Raw genomic sequence first — 14,406 nt, 5'->3', positions numbered from 1 at the left:
TTTCCAAAGAACCCCCATGCCATGTAAGATTCTATAACCAGATAAAAAGAAACCAAACACCAAATAATTAAGTTTGATTTATCTTGCTTGCAAATCCAGTTGAGAGGGAGTGGCACATGCCCGCACGCGCATGCCTGCCACTGTTTGTTGCTTCCCTGTATTGGCAGGGCCATGCCAGGCCTCAGCTTCACATGTGCATATGGCCCCATCTACCTGTTGCTTTTGGCAAGGGGCATGCGAGGGAAGACCATCTGAGGGCGCTTCCTCTAGAAACATCCCTGGTCCCCCTCACTGCCCATGGTAAGAAACAGGTGCTGGGCATAGGGAGATAGCTCCAGCCATGCCACTTTCTAGCCAGTGTGCTGCTGTGAGCCTGTAGGCATGTGACTAATCCTGAGTAAGACTGTCAGCCTTCTGTATTCACGATTTCTGTAGCAGATATTTTGTAGAATATTTTTTATCTGAAGTTGGTATAAACCATGGATGGTTCCACATCCATGGTTTATACCAACTTCAGATAAAAAATATTCTTAAAAAAATTATTTCTACTGAACACTTACAGACTCTTTTTTCCTTGTCATTATCTTGTAAACAATACTGTATGGCAACTGTTTACAGAGCAGTTACATTGTATTAAGTATCATAAGTAGCAGAGATGATTTAACATACAGGAGAGGATGGATGTAGGTTGTATGCAAATACTGTACCAGTTTATATCAGGGACTTGAGCAGCTGAGAATGTTGGTGTCTGAGAGAGGGGCTGGTGGTCCTGGAACCCATCCAAGGACACTTGGGAACTAGAGTAGTGAAATTGTTGTAGGTGAAGGGACTCTTAGGGAAAAACCATTTAGCAAGCTTTCCTTCTGCACCCCTTTAAAACATATCATCCTGTAACATGACAAGGTTGTTTGGGGAATAGTCATCTTACCTTGACAGCCTTTTTTTTTGAGTTGGCATCTCACTCTGTTGCCCAGACTGGAGTGCAGCGGCCTGCTCTCCGCCACTGCAGCCTCAACCTGCTGGTCTCCGGCGATCCTTCCGCCTCAGCCTTCCAAGTAGCTGGACCTACAGGCGTGCGCTACCACGCCCAGCCAATTATTTATTTATTTATTGTAGAGACGAGGTCTAGCCAAGTTGCCCAGGTGGGTCTTGAACCCACGGGTTCAGGCAGTCCATTCGCCTCAGCCTCTCAAAATGCTGGGATTACAGGTTAAGCCACCAAGCCTGGCGGCAGCCTTTTTTAATGAGCTAGTTGATATTTCCTTTGAACCCACCACTGGCGCCCCTCCCTTGAGACACAGCAGCATCCAGTCAGGGACTGTGGCAGCCCTGGAATTGGATTTGCATTAACCTGAATCATGAGACCTGATTCCACAAGATAAATGATATAATCAAGGCCATCCACACAGCTGTCTTGGACTGGGGAAGTATAGCTTGTAGCAGCTATTTCTCTGTGGCCTGAGCCATGCAACTGATGGGGAGACCTCCGCCTGGGAGAAGGGAGGTCTGGGTTCTGGGCTGTGTCCTGCCCTTCATCAGTCAAAGCACTCAGGACAAGTCTTTTGTCTGAGTAGAACTCAGCCCTGAAATCCTGTGGTTCCAGACCTAGGTCTGTGCTGTCCAATACAGTAGTCAGTAGCCACAGGTGGCTGTTTCAGTTTGAGTCTGTTTTTTGCTTGTTTGTTTTGTGTTTTTATGTGTGTGTGTGTGTTGTTGCTGCTTTTGTTTTTTTGTGTTTTTTTGGTCAGGGATCTCACTATGTTACCTGGGCTGGAGTACGGTGGCATAATCATGGCTCACCACAGCCTCAATCTCCTGGGCTCAGGTGATCCTTCCGCCTCAGCCTCCCAAGTAGCTGGGACTACAAGTATGCCCAGCTAATTTTTTTTGTAGAGACGGGGTCTCACTACGTTGCCAAGACTGGTCTTGAACTCCTGGGCTCAAGCAGTCCTCCCACCTCAGCCTCCCAAATTGCTAAGATTATAAGTGTGAGCCAGTGTGTCCCAGTGGCAGTAGCCACATTTCAAGGACCGAGCAGTCACATGTGACTTAATGACTGCCAATGGGCAGCACAGACAAATAACATTTCCATTATTGTAAAAAGTTCTATTGCGAAGCACTGGTCTGGGCCACTGTACCAAACTTCCAGGGCACATAGAACGAGGATTTATACCAATTTTTTTTTTTTTTTTTTTTTTTTGAGTTGGAGTCTCACTCTGTCACCCAGACTAGAGCGCAATGGCTGCTCCCGGCCACCGCAGCCTCGACCCGGTGGGCTCCGGCGATCCTTCCTCCTCAGCCTTCTGAGTAGCCAGAATTACAGGTGCGCGCTATCACACCCAGCTAATTTTTTGATTTATTGTAGAGATGAGGTCTCGCTTGCCCAGGCGGGTCTTGAACCCGCGGGCTCAGGCAATCCACTCACCTCAGCCTCCCAAAGGCGCGGGATTACAGGCTGAGCCACCAAGCCCAGCTTCATTTTTTGATTTATTGTGGAGATGAGGTCTCACCAAGTTGCCTAGGCAGGTCTTGAACCCGCGGGCTCAGGCAATCCACTCACCTCAGCCTCCCAAAGTGCTGGGATTACAGGCTGAGCCACCGAACCCAGTTTATACCAATTTTTTAAAAGATTGAGGTGTATCTCTTCCAGAGAATCTACCTCCCTTTCCTGGTGCTTCTAACATTTGCTATCCTTTCTTCAGTAATTGCATTCTCTGTACATGGAATTTCTGACCTAATTGATCAAGAGAAGTGGTTACCTACCCCGCAGTGTGTTCTGAAGTTCTAAGGAGATGGATTTCATGTGTGAGACTTCTCTGCTGAGTGTGTTCCAACATCTGTCCTGTAGTGAGGGGCAGCATGACATGGGGGAAAGGTGACTGCTTTGGATTTCAGCCCGGGCTCCGTCACTTTGTTGCAGTGTGACAAGTTCAACTGCCTCTGAACTCACAGAACAAGGGTCTCTGTGCCCTTTTTCTATAAAGTAAGCTTGCAAGCTATTGTAGCAAAGGCCTGTAGCAGACCTGGCCTGTAGCAGGTACACAGTAAACTATGGGTGTCATCACTGTAGCTGTTTAGTCATTCGTTTATTTCTAGGGACAGAATAAGTACCGTCTCCCTGGCTTTGGTGGTGTCCAGCGAGGTGGTTTCTCTTTGCTGCATTCCACATCACTGTTGAAGACTTTGGATCACCAGAAATTCGGCATCTATTTTTCGAAGTCCTAGAGGCAGAGCCACAGTTCAGGCAGGAGGTGCAGAGGGGATTCTAGGGAATGTGCCCCAGGAGAGGAGACACAAAGGGCCTGAGTTGCTAAGCACCAGGAGGGCAGGGATTTTAGGGCTGTGTCTCTGGTGGTTAAAGCAAAAGCATATAAAAGGCACTCCGTTGGTATTTGTTGAACAGAAGGTAGATTGGTCTTGTAGGCCTGGTTTTAATGTAAGATTTAGTCTCAGCATCCCTGGAGCCAGCCTGGCCCCTCCCACCTCCTATCTCACAGATCTACCTGACCCTGCTGAGAATCTTTGCATAGATTGTTCCGTCTGCCTGGATACTCTTCCTCCATGAATTCTTACCCCTCAAGGTCAGCCCTTCCCAATTCTCCATATTTTCTCTTCTCTGATGCTGGGCTCCCACACAGTGGAACAGTATAACAGTGCAATTACTAGGTCACAAGCTTATAGAGACATACTTATCTCTATATTCACCGATACCACTCTAACATTAAGTGGTAATCACCTAACTTCCAGGGCATATAGACAAAATGTTTGGTGAAAATGGAACCATTTATAAATGAAAACCTTCCTTACCATGTGGTAGCAGCCAAGCACAAAGGCTTAAGTGACCTTCTCCATAGCTCCCCTGCCATCTGTGGGGTAGAGCAGTCCAACTAGGCAGTGACAGTCCAACTGGACGGCTAACTCTTATGTACACAGTAGAAGATCAGGCTCTGAAGCCTCACCAACTGACCCTGGGTCCTATGAGAGTTCTGGGCAGCAGTCAGCACATCCCACACATGTGTTGTTTCACATGGCCACACTATCCACATGTGGCTAGTGAGCACTTGACATGTGGTCAGTGCATGTGAGGAAGTGCATTTAACATTTCCTCTCATTTCATTTCATTTTATGTATGTATGCATGCATGTATTTATGTGAGTAAGAGGTCTTACTCTATCTCCTGGGGTTGGGAGACAGAGTCCTTCAACCTCACTTCCCGAGTACCTGGGACTGCAGGTATGTGCCGCCACACCTGGCTAATATTTTTTTTAAACACTTTTTGTAGAGGCGAGGTCCCACTATGTTACCTAGGCTGGTCTTGAACCCCTGGGCTCAAGCAATCCTCCCGCCTCAGCCTCTCAAAGTGCTGGGATTACAGGCATGGGCTACCACACCTGGCCTTCATTTTACTTAATTTAAGTTGAAGTAGCTATTTTCTCACCATAGATCATATGTAAAGCCCTGTGGACAGTTCCCCAAATATTTCTAGAACCTCCTTTATCCAGTTTACATCCTCAGGGTGTTTTCCTGGAAGACGCAGCACAGAGTCTGGGCCAGCAGTGCAGACTTCTTGAGCCAGATGCCAGCTCCACCTCCCACTGTCTGGGTGATAGCAGGCTGGACAGGAGCTGCTGGGTGCCAGAGATTGGGTGTAACAGAGGGGATGAGGCCATATGAGTGTTGTCCTACATCGGGCTACAGATAACCCAGAGCTGGGGACAAGTCCGGGTATCCAGGAAGGCTTTTCAGAGGAGGTAGCATTTGGACAGTGTTTCAAAGGATGTGTCTGGGATCTGGCTGGGAGGGGGCCACCAGGAAGGATATTCACGTAGGTAGGCCCAGGCAGACCTGGTATGCCTTTGGGCAGGCGTGAGCCCCCAGCCTGGCCAGGGCTGGGATGCAGGAGGGACAGGTGGCGAGCCTGGCTTTGGTGGGAAGAGCATAAAAAGTGGTGTTATTTCGTGAATACCAGAGGATTAAAGCAGGGGGCTGACCTTCTCAAATCCGAGTATTAGAAAGGTTGCCCTGTGGCAGCAGAGATGAGGGGCGCCAGGAAGGCCAGAGGCAGCAGGCCCAGGCGAGAGACTTTCAGATTCCTCAGTGCTTGCCAGCTACCCCCAAACTATTTTATGCATGTCCCATTTAATCCTCAAAACGACTTGACAGTGATGGAGATAAGGCTTCTGAGACCTCAAGAGGCTAAGTGTCTTGCATAGTCACAGAGGCAGGGCGAGGAGTCAATCCAGCAGCTGGGCTCCAAGTCCTCACCCTTTGGCCCTGGTGCTGTGCCACCTCTCACGGGCAGGATGCCATGAGGAGGGGAGGTTCCTGAGCTGTTCGGGGGTTTAGTCTGATTTAGAGTTTGGGGAAGATGGAGCTGAGGCTGATGGGCTTTGGGGAGGGTCCTGTTGGTGAGTCATGGTGCCAGAAGCCCAGGGAGAGGCAGGGCGAAGCGTAACCTTTGCAATTGGGACACAGCAGGTTGTCCCTGCTGTTGACCCTGTGAGGGCATTGAAGGGCTGGTACTTGGGCACAGGGGGCATCCCCCAGGGCATGGAGAAGCAAAGGGTGATCTCAGGGCCACCCGCAGTTAAGGTGAGGAAGCAGGAGAGTCAGCTGAGGAGGGGTAGGGAAAGACCATGGGAATCATGACTCTAGTGTCTTCATAGTATCTGTAGTGAGTATGTAATAAGGTCTACCCCGTAAGGGAACGTTTAGAGTACTCCAAGTTTTGCCTGAAGACTCCGTCACATTTGCTCACATTGCTCCAGGCCCTGGGTCAGCAGGTGAGCCCCCCATCTCTCTGTGTCCCCAGGTTGGCAGCCGCCGGGTGATCCAGTGTGGGGCAGCCCTCATGCTGGCCCTAGGCATGGTCGGAAAGTTCAGCGCCCTCTTCGCTTCTGTCCCAGACCCTGTGCTCGGAGCCCTCTTCTGCACGCTTTTCGGTAAAACTCCCCTCCTCTTTGACTCCTTTCTTTCACGTTGGTTCCTTTTTAACAGGATCATGGTGTGTTTTTGATGACTACCTTCAGTAAGAAGGTGACAATACATTTCTGTTTTAAAAAACAAAAGGATATGCTTTCAAAAAATAAAAACTTATATCACTCTGAGTTGAATTTTTGTGTTAAAGATAGAGCCAACAATAAAAATAGTTAGGCTACAAAAGTGTGTATCACATTTAGTCTCCTAAGAATTTCCAACTGATTTAACTCAAATACCTCCCCCTCTGAATGGGCCATTTAAAACAGACTGTTTTTAATGGGTTTGATCTCTGTGCCATTCATTTGTAGTCATCAGAGACACGCACCAGATAATTTGGGTGGGTTTCCCAATTTAATCGAAATGTTTACATAGAGAAGGAACACTTGTCCTTAGTTTGCTATGTGATCTAAAGAAAACGTGCAGTGTTTGTGCGCCTGTCTGTACCCAGACAGTGCTTAGATGGAGGGTTATTTGGATCAGTGGCCAGGGTGGCCACATTCTGAGTCCATCCTTCCCCTTCCTGTCACTGCACTGGACTTGTTTGTTTTTGCTAGGCAGAGAAAGGGCTATGGAGCTTGCCTTCAACATCCATGCTGTACTTTGGCGTTTTTCTCTCCAGGAATGATCACAGCTGTTGGCCTCTCCAACCTGCAATTCATTGACTTAAATTCTTCCCGGAACCTTTTTGTGCTTGGATTTTCCATCTTCTTTGGGCTCGTCCTTCCAAGTTACCTCAGACAGAATCCTCTGGTCACAGGTAAGAAAAGAGGCCTTGCATCTTGTGGGGGAGCTGGAACCACAGCTGCCAGGTCACAGGCAGCTTTTTACCATGCATGGATAGGGTCTAAGAACTTCAGGGATTGTTTTGGTGAAAGTTCCTTCACGTATCTCTTTAGAATCTCATTTGGCAGCAGTTGGCATGTCCACATAACTGATTGGGATGCTGAGGTCTATTTTTAACTGGGATCCTCTCCTTTGGGACTCTGTCTTTAGATAGAAACCTTTAGATTTCTCAGACTGATGCTACATTATGATATATAATTTCTTGAAATTCAACCTTTGAAACACACGTTTTTCTACTGGGATTATAGCTACTTTCAATTCACGATTACACTTTAATTTGTATTTATTTATTTATTTGAGTTGGAGTCTCACTGTCGCCCAGGCTGGATGGAGTGCAGTGGCACACTCATGGCCACCCTGGCATCAACCTGCTGGACTCCAGCGATCCTTCTGCCTCAGCCTTCCAAGTAGCCAGAACTACAGGCGTGCGCTACCACACCTGGCTAATTTTTTTGATTTATTGTAGAGATGAGGTTTCACCAAGTTGCCCAGGCTGTTCTTGAACCTGTAGGCTCAGGCAATCCCCTTACCTTGACCTCCTAAAATGCTGGGAATACAGGCTTGAGCCACTGCACCTGGCCCTGGATGACTGTTACCTAAAACACAGCACAAACTTCTTGTACTCAGGAGCACTAGACATCACTTCATCACAACACTTGGTGGCCATTTTATTTTTTTAGAGGGAGTCTTGCTCTGTTGCCCAGGCTGGAGTGCAGTGGCGTGTTAATAGCTCACTGCAACCTCAAACTCCTGGGTTTAAGCAGTCCTCCCACCTTAGTTTTCAGGCACCTGGGACTACAGGCATGAGTCATCAACTCCTGGCCACTGTTAGGAACTTTGCTTATGGAAATACCTTTGGATTATTCTTGAAAATAGTCATAGTAGTTTAAACATTATTGGCAAAAGTTAATCTACACTGCATCATTGAGAAATTTATACTTTCCTGCACTACACTGAACTGACAGAGTCCTGCCTACAACATTGCTCCTTCCTTGTTCTGTCTGACTTAAGTGCAGGCCAGTCGTGACTATGCCAGTGACCCTGATGGCTTGTTGTGTTTCCAGGGATAACTGGAATTGATCAAGTGTTGAACGTCCTTCTCACAACTGCCATGTTTGTAGGAGGCTGTGTGGCTTTTATTTTGGATAACACAATCCCAGGTATGTGATACGTTTCAACATGCTTTTTTACATATATGAGTTACTTTTTTGCCAAATGGAAATGGGAAACAAGAAGAGTAAGTCAGTTCAAAGCCATCATATGTTAAAACTGTCTTTGATGATGTTGAAGAGATTAAGATAACCCTCCCAGTCTCCACGTATGAAGTTTTTTGTTTTTGTTTTTTTTGCTAAAAACGGATTGATTTTTGGTTTTCCTGCTGAGTGACTGTTAGGAGACAGCAGGTGAGCTCCCTGAGTGTGGTAGGTGGCAGTGGGATGGACTTCTTCCTCCATAGGCAGCCTGTTGCCGGGGCCTGCAGTGCGGTTGCATCAGCTTGTTCGCACACTCCTCTGAGCCAGCTGGGCATGGCCTGTGGCACTTCTTCTACCTGGGAAGCCTTTCCTTTAAAAGACTCGTTCCTAAGTTCCAAAGACCAAAGACAATGAAGGACAGTGGGCACGGGCCGAGATCAGTAGGACCAGGACCAGTGTTGAGAGACATCTGGAGGCAGCTGTGTGCCCAGCACCTGTGATCCCGTTTCTGGTACATTGTTTGCCAAGCACTGGTGACTGGTTAGAATGTGACGTGGGTCCTGCTCTGGAGGCAGCTGCTGTGGACACGCTGGTAGATTTCTCGGCCTTCAAGGAAAGGTGATGCTTATTCTTGGGCTTGAAGGTTTTATTGAGTTTCCCCTTAAAACAACCCACCTCCAAAAAGCCTCAATCCAGAGGTTGCTGGGGAAACCAGGGATGGGCACACCAGGCAGAAGGAATCACGCATGAATAGGTGGAAAGGGCTAGATCTAAGAGGGTCAGTCACCAACACCCTCTTCCTCTCCTAAGCCAGAACGAATTGCATGAGGGGCACAGGAGTCAGGTCAGTGGAAATTAAAGTCAGCTTTGTTACCAACGCTATCACTGACAGGAAGGCACAGTTTAGACGTAAAAAAAATCACAGGCTTCCCAAATACTGTACCCTAGGCTCCGGTTTACCCCCCAGGCTTGGGCCAAAAACCATTTTGTGAAGTATCCCATGCTCCTCTGTACTGGGAAGATTTGGGAAAAGAAGTCCAGGAGTTGCTGAGCCCTGCGTGCTCAGATCTTTTTCCATGACTCATTGGTCGGGGTACCGAATAGCCAGGGTGTTACACCCGGGGGTTCTTCCCCACAGGAGCTTGACAGGTACACTGTGTGTGCAACCCCACGGCCACTTCCCCAGACACACGGAAACGGAGCACAAAGAATAAAATTGCATAGATGGGACGAATGTGCAGTGACCAGTTGATGAGGGCATTGTATGGTATAATAAAGACTCCAAATCCCATTTTACAAGCTTGGATTTGCAGTTTAGAGAATATCTTTTTGCATAGCATCTGAGGGCAGATTTGAGGGAGAAGGTGGTGAGCTGAAAGACTGAATAACCATTGAGACCAATAGATTCACCCTGGAAGGCAATAACAGGACCTGGGCCAGACCACAACAGTGAAAACAGAGAATATAGGTCATGTGGAAGGACAGAGCAGCTAAAGCTACCAGGAGATTCCCTGAATGAGGGCCAGGGAGGGTCTAGGGGTTCTTAGGCTTCTGGTTTGGGCACCTAGATAGCTGAGCACCTTCAGCCTGTCAGGTCTCATCCGGCAGGTCTAAGCTAGGGGACAGCTTATCTATATGGAACAACAGTCTCATTCTTGGTAGAACTGTCCAACTAAGCATTCTTTATTTTGTTTTGGGGTGTGTGTGACAGGTACTCCAGAGGAAAGAGGAATCAGAAAATGGAAGAAGGGTGTGGGCAAAGGAAACAAGTCACTCGATGGCATGGAATCCTACAATTTGCCATTTGGCATGAACATTATTAAAAAATACAGATGCTTCAGCTACCTACCCATCAGCCCTACCTTTGTGGGCTACACATGGAAAGGCCTCAGGAAGAGCGACAATGGCCGGAATTCAGACGAGGACTCCCAGGCCACGGTATAGCCCTCACTGCACCCTGTGGCCTGGCCGCAGTGAGGCATGTATCTGTAGTTCCTTGCTGGGTAACAAGAAGTAAAATATATGTTTGTATATCTACATTTACATTCTGCACCCCAGAGCTAAGACAGATTGCAAATAGCTTTTCTGTTGTGAGTGGTGATTATGTCTAATATGGTGTCTCGCCTTTCTCCTTATTTAAGCCCTTGACCCTTTGCTCTTTGAGAGCATTCATTGCTGGCCAGAGTTACTGAACTTGAAATTCAAGTCCTCCTGTGGGAGTGGGTGTTTGAACCAGCGATTCCTTGCTTTCAGTCCCCTCCCACCACCCAGGACTGACTTTCCTACGAGCCATGTCCAGGAAGCCCCTGGACCTGATTCTTTCCTTTCTTTCTTTCTTTTTTTGAGTCAGCATCTCACTCTGTTGCCCAGGCTGGAGTGCAATGGCACACTCACGGCCACCGCAGCCTTGACATGCTGGGCTCAGGCAATTTTTCCGTCTCAGCCTTCCAAGTAGCTGGACTAATTTTTTAAAGTTTATTTATTGTAGAGATGAGGTCTCGCCAGGTTGCCCAGGCTGGTCTCAAACCCCTGGGCTCAGGCAATCCTCTTGACTCTGCCTCCCATAGTGCTGGGATTACAGGTGTGAGCCACTGCACCTGGCAACCTGCTTCCTTTTTATTTGACCTGGGTCTATGCCTGTGAGACCTTTTGACTAAGGGGCACCGTTACCCTCACATGTCACTGACTGACCCAGTGTGAGTCCTGCTGGAGGCAGCAGTTAACTGATTGAGAACAGTGGTGCAACTACCCTGTCCAGGTCTGGGCCTGGGTAAGGTCTGTCTGGTTTTATTACTAAATGAAAAGCTACTTGGGGCATTGGAGAGAAAGGGACAGGAGCCTGAAGTCAATATCTGACTTATGGCTGCTCTTTCTTCCTTCCTCCCTGGCTCTGGCTGAGCCAGCATGTTTCACACTGGCCCCTTTTCATTGCGACCGAGACACCCTATCTGGCATTTACCACTCCTGGCTGGTGTGATGGGTCGAGAGTGCCGCCCTAGAGCACCAGGCAGACACATTTATAGAGTCTTGGCTCTGCTGTCATGTGGATGTTATTGTCGTGCGCGTCTACAGTTACAAGATTTTATTCCTATTTAATGTTATTGACACTATAGCAGATTTTTGAAGTCAGTGTTTTTCCATGTGACCCTCTTCCCTTGCATCCCTGATACTCGTCCTCCAACCTACCCTCCCCCATCAAGAAAAGAACCAGCATTCGTACAGCTGTGGACACCATCAGGGAAGCTTGTTGTAATGGCTTTTGAAGGCCAGTAACCATTGTGGTTGTGTTTTGTATTGCTTGATACCATGAAAGTGTAAATACTATAATGCCTAATCTATTTATCAAAACTGACTACTGGACCAGAGCCCAGTAACCGTGGGGCCAGTTACACGTGAATTTGTTTTGTGAAGAAGGGAAGCTGGGGCAGGTAACAGAGCCGCCTTGTGGAATGGCCAACATCCTGATGCCTTCATCACTTCGGTGCTTCTGTTGCAAGTCACTCTGGCTGTCATGGCTGAAGGAGACGTCCTGTGGGCTGCCGTGGTGCAAACCCATTAGATCTAGATTTTGCAGAGGGCAAGGCTGGAGCCTTCAGCCACATACTGTCTTTCTTGTTGAAGTGGCTGCAGAGGGTGGTAAGAAAAGCAGCCTGTAGGCTCCCTCTGTTGAGAGAGTTCTAATCCATAACACTAAATTCTTTCTGAAAAACAGCCTCTGTTGAATGTAGTTTGAAATGTTTCAGCCAAAGACAAAAGCCTGAGCTGAGCAGTGTTGGCCTTGCTTTATGAGGCTGTGTGTCTCCTATGGCTGTTGACCTGGCTAAGCGTTGGTTGGCAGCATGGGTGCCCTCTCCTGTCTCCACAGTAGGGTATGGCTCTCCAGCCATGTGTCCGAGGTGCATTTCTGTCCCCTCAACCCAGGCTGGCTCCGTTCTCCAGTGTTGCAGTGCTGTCCTTGGAACATTGTTGTGTCTCTGCCGCCCCCTTCACTCTTGGAGGTTTGGGACTTCAAGGTTTATTCTGGCAAGAACACCTTAGAGCCACTGCATTATTTTGCCAAAATACTGCAGATTAAGTAAAGAACATGGATGCTAAATTCCATTTAATTTTGTATGTTTTTGACAATGTGCATTTGAGCACTTGTGAGAGGCTGGCAGCCCTCCTGCACCGAGTTGCCCTTACTTCCTCCCGTTTGTATTTCTCTTGACATCACCAACCTCTCTGCTCTGAAAAATGGGGCAAACTGCTAGACATACCAGAGATTTGCAGTATTCTAGCTTTCTAGGTGAGTAGAAGGACCAAATAACCTAATAAAAGCCTGAGAGCTGTCAGTAATTCAGATCCATGTTCTCTCCCTCCCAACTGAATAGCACTCTCAGGGTGTGTGCTTTAGACGCTCAGAAACCCACACTCTTCTGAAGCCCCTCCTTGGGCTGGGTTGTGTTGGGAGGCTTCAACTCTGCTGGTCACTAGACACCCCACCGAGTCTGGTACTTTCTGCACAGCCTCGAGTGGAGTCCCATAATAACTAATGCATGGTGCACGGGCACACACACACATGCACAAACCTAAAATAGGAAGTGGTCCTTCTGCTAGAAAATATGCTACAAAATGAACATTTGTAATTGATAGGATACATTCATGTGCTTCTTGGGTTTAAGCACACACCTGAAGGGGCAGTATTAGGGGGCACAGCAGCCATATGTGGGCCGCGTAGTAATACTTTTCATTCACATTGTTAGCCTGTATTTCTAGGGCCGCTGACTGTCATGCTTTGTTTTGCCATAGAATGTTCTAAAATATTTGGTTGTAAACGTCCTAAGCAGGCCATTTAGTCTCCAGTTCCCACAGTGACCACCTACCCACCACCTTCACAGGTCACCTGAGAGAAAACATTTGTGTTGGTGATCCCAATGTGGAATGTAGAAAAATGTTAATAAGGACAGGAAGTGATGCCCTGTTTTCATTGGGGGTGGGAGAACCCCCACCGCTGGTTCATAGAATAATAGGAAATGACTCCGGTATTAGTAAATGATTTTCATTCTCATTAGGAAGTTAAACGTAGACTCACTGCTACATTTACTTTCAGAATCTTTCTTAAGAGGATTTCAAGTGTTAACTTCTAGTTGGTTTCTCAGGATGGATCAAGGCAAAAGAAGTGGCTTCACTATGCCAGCCGGAACGAAGCATCACGGGTCCTGATGGTTTCCCATTTTCATGGTAACAAATTCACACACAGGTTTTGCTTTATACTGTAGAATACTGACTTTCATGATGACAACTTGATTTATGCATGAATATTGCAGTATTTCCATATAGTAAAATAACATTTCTACCCAGGATAATAGTCGCAGTTTTCCAGGGAGGGAATGATATAATTTTCATGACAATGTCATGTGATGATAGAATTTCTCCATTGATGAATCTCTAGTATGTGTGTATACTTTATTTACCCATACATATATTTTATGACCATAAGCTAAGTTGTTATTTCTTTCATTCATGTCCCTGCTGAAATATTGGTACTAGTAACTTACAGTTAAAGTTGGCAGGTCTGATCTTCAGTGATATCGGTGCCGTCAGAGTGGCCAGACAGGAGGTAAATACATAGCGGCAACAGAAGCCTCATTCCAGAACTCGTCTGGCCAGAGGAGAGGCGGCTGTGCTTGGGGTGTACACTTGCTGCAGGCATCAGCCCAGCACGACTGTCGCCGGACGCCAGCTGTGCACACCTTGCCATACCTGCTGCCCACCGCGTCCGTGCTGGCTCCTGGGCCTGAGCATTCACAGAGCTCGCTTCTCCAGGGGGCTGCCCCTTGGCTTTAGAAAGTTGGCCAGGGATCCACCCTGTCCCCTTTCGATTTGACACAGAGAATAGGACATCTCCCACCCCTCCTGCAGTCAGAACCCAAGTAGTGAAGAAGGCCGCCCAGTGTTACCGGCATTCAGCTTCTGCCCACGGACCCGTAAAGCACGTGAGCGCTGGGGATCCCTTTCAGCAGCCTCGCGAACATTCCCGTCCTCTCCGGTTGTTGTTGACTGTGCCTCATTGTCACTGTACCATCCCGCATCCTTAGCATTGCTGTGCGTGTTTCCAGGCACTTAGGACACCCCTGCACGCATTGCCACCTTTCTGACAGTTTCAATGAATATCCTTTTCTGTTCGTAACAACCTTCGTTTGACACATTAACAAATTTCTGACTGTTCTTAAAACAGTGGGGATGCCTATATTTTCCTTGAGTTTTGTGACTGACTTTGGCTATATACCTTTCTGGGATTTTGTTTGTTTTTATTTTTATTTTGCATACCGAGGGTATTTGGGGTGGGGTTGTTTTTTGAGATGTGTAATTCTTTTATGGAGTTTTTAAAAAGAATTTTCATATTGTTTTT

The 14,406-nt window shown here is 47.5% G+C and overlaps 1 protein-coding gene across 3 annotated transcripts in view; it reads left to right on the top strand.

The window, feature by feature from the left end:
* SLC23A2 (solute carrier family 23 member 2) overlaps nt 1–10,059 on the top strand; it is a 130,800-nt gene extending 120,741 nt beyond the window's left edge. For all 3 annotated transcript variants that reach the window (XM_008068919.1, XM_008068918.1, XM_008068917.1), the window contains 4 exons: nt 5,813–5,942; nt 6,599–6,736; nt 7,887–7,982; nt 9,727–10,059. In XM_008068919.1, the coding sequence (XP_008067110.1) occupies nt 5,813–5,942; nt 6,599–6,736; nt 7,887–7,982; nt 9,727–9,959 (597 nt within the window). In that variant the 3' untranslated portion in view covers nt 9,960–10,059. The remainder of the gene's footprint in view (nt 1–5,812; nt 5,943–6,598; nt 6,737–7,886; nt 7,983–9,726) is intronic.
* Nucleotides 10,060–14,406: the final 4,347 nt, after the last annotated feature.

This window comes from Carlito syrichta, unplaced genomic scaffold, assembly GCF_000164805.1.
Source record: "Carlito syrichta isolate Samal-C Ts95f unplaced genomic scaffold, Tarsius_syrichta-2.0.1 Scaffold311675, whole genome shotgun sequence".
In the NCBI taxonomy this organism is placed as follows: domain Eukaryota; kingdom Metazoa; phylum Chordata; class Mammalia; order Primates; family Tarsiidae; genus Carlito; species Carlito syrichta.
This window is presented reverse-complemented; position numbering and strand designations above follow the sequence as displayed.